At 59.9% G+C, this 1,126-nt stretch overlaps 2 protein-coding genes across 2 annotated transcripts in view; both read right to left on the bottom strand.

Annotated features, from left to right (window-relative positions):
• The window catches only part of EMH_0086920 (uncharacterized protein), a gene marked incomplete at both ends in the record, with an annotated part of 602 nt that extends 243 nt beyond the window's left edge, over window positions 1–359 (bottom strand). Inside the window, one exon of the mRNA XM_013501095.1 lies at window positions 14–359. Coding sequence (XP_013356549.1) covers window positions 14–359 — 346 coding nt within the window. The remainder of the gene's footprint in view (window positions 1–13) is intronic.
• A 68-nt stretch (window positions 360–427) lies between these two features.
• Window positions 428–1,039, bottom strand: EMH_0086930 (esterase, putative; the record flags this gene model as incomplete). Its single annotated transcript, XM_013501096.1, has 1 exon — window positions 428–1,039. The coding sequence occupies one exon, from the start codon at window positions 1,037–1,039 to the stop codon at window positions 428–430; it is 612 nt and encodes a 203-aa protein (XP_013356550.1).
• Between the last annotated feature and the right edge of the window lie 87 nt (window positions 1,040–1,126).

Consider the following 1,126-nt stretch of genomic DNA (forward strand, 5'->3'; position numbering starts at 1 on the left):
TCTACATGGATACCTCCCGATACACCCCAGGTGTCTTTGTGGGGTCCTTCGTGCGGCAGCAACAAATCCTTAACTGTCTCTTCATCTAGATAATCCTGCTGCTGCTGCTGCTGCTGCTGCTGTTGCTGCTGCTGCTGTTGCAGCTGCTGCTGCTGGTTGAGGGGTTGTTGCTGCAGCTGCTGCAGCTGCTGCTGCAGTTCTTGCTGCAGCTGGTTTTGCTGTTGCATCATCTCTGTTGGTTGCATCTGCTGCAGCTGCTGCAGCCACTCTTGCTGCTGCTTCTCTTGCTGCTGCTGCTGCTGCTGCTGCTGCTGCTGCTGCTGCTGCTGGTGCTGGAAGAATTGTATATAAGGCAGCATTTGATCCTCTGGTGTAATAAGGGGCTTACTATTGCTGCTCACGCACCCAACACGGGAGGAGACAACCTCTACCCTCTCCCGGGGATCGTCTCCTCTCTGCCTGTCTCCCCGGGGATCGTCTCCCCGGGGATCGTCTCCCCGGGGATCGGGATTGTCTCCCCGGGGATCGTCTCCTCTCTGCCTGGGATCGTCTCCTCGACCCCTGGGCTTGTCTCCTCGACCCCGGGGATCGTCTCCTCTCTGCCTAGGATCGTCTCCCCGGGGATCGTCTCCCCGGGGATCGTCTCCTCTCTGCCTGGGATCGTCTCCTCTGGGATCGTCTCCCCGGGCATTGTCTCCCCGGGGCTTGTCTCCCCTCTCCCTATGACTGTCTCCCCTCTGCCGGGGATCGTCTCCCCTGGGATCGTCTCCGCTCTGCCTGGGATCGTCTCCTCTCTGCCTGGGATCGTCTCCTCTCTGCCTGGGATCGTCTCCCCTCTGCCTGGGATCGTCTCCCCGGGGATCGTCTCCGCGACCCCGGGGACTGTCTCCTCTGGGCTTGTCTCCTCTCTGCCGGGGATCGTCTCCCCGGGGATCGTCTCCGCGGGGATCGTCTCCTTTCTGCCTGGGATCGTCTCTTCGACCCCCCAGCAACCACTGTTTATAAGAATAAGGTGATGGAGATACAGAGAAAGTAACATTAGTAGCAGCAGAAATACTGCTGCTGCTGCTGTTGCTGCTGCTGCTGCTGCTGCTGCTGCTGCTGTTGCTGCTGTTGCTGCTGCTGC

Source organism: Eimeria mitis, genomic scaffold (genome assembly GCF_000499745.2).
Source record: "Eimeria mitis Houghton genomic scaffold, Emh_scaff6304, whole genome shotgun sequence".
In the NCBI taxonomy this organism is placed as follows: Eukaryota; Apicomplexa; class Conoidasida; order Eucoccidiorida; family Eimeriidae; genus Eimeria; species Eimeria mitis.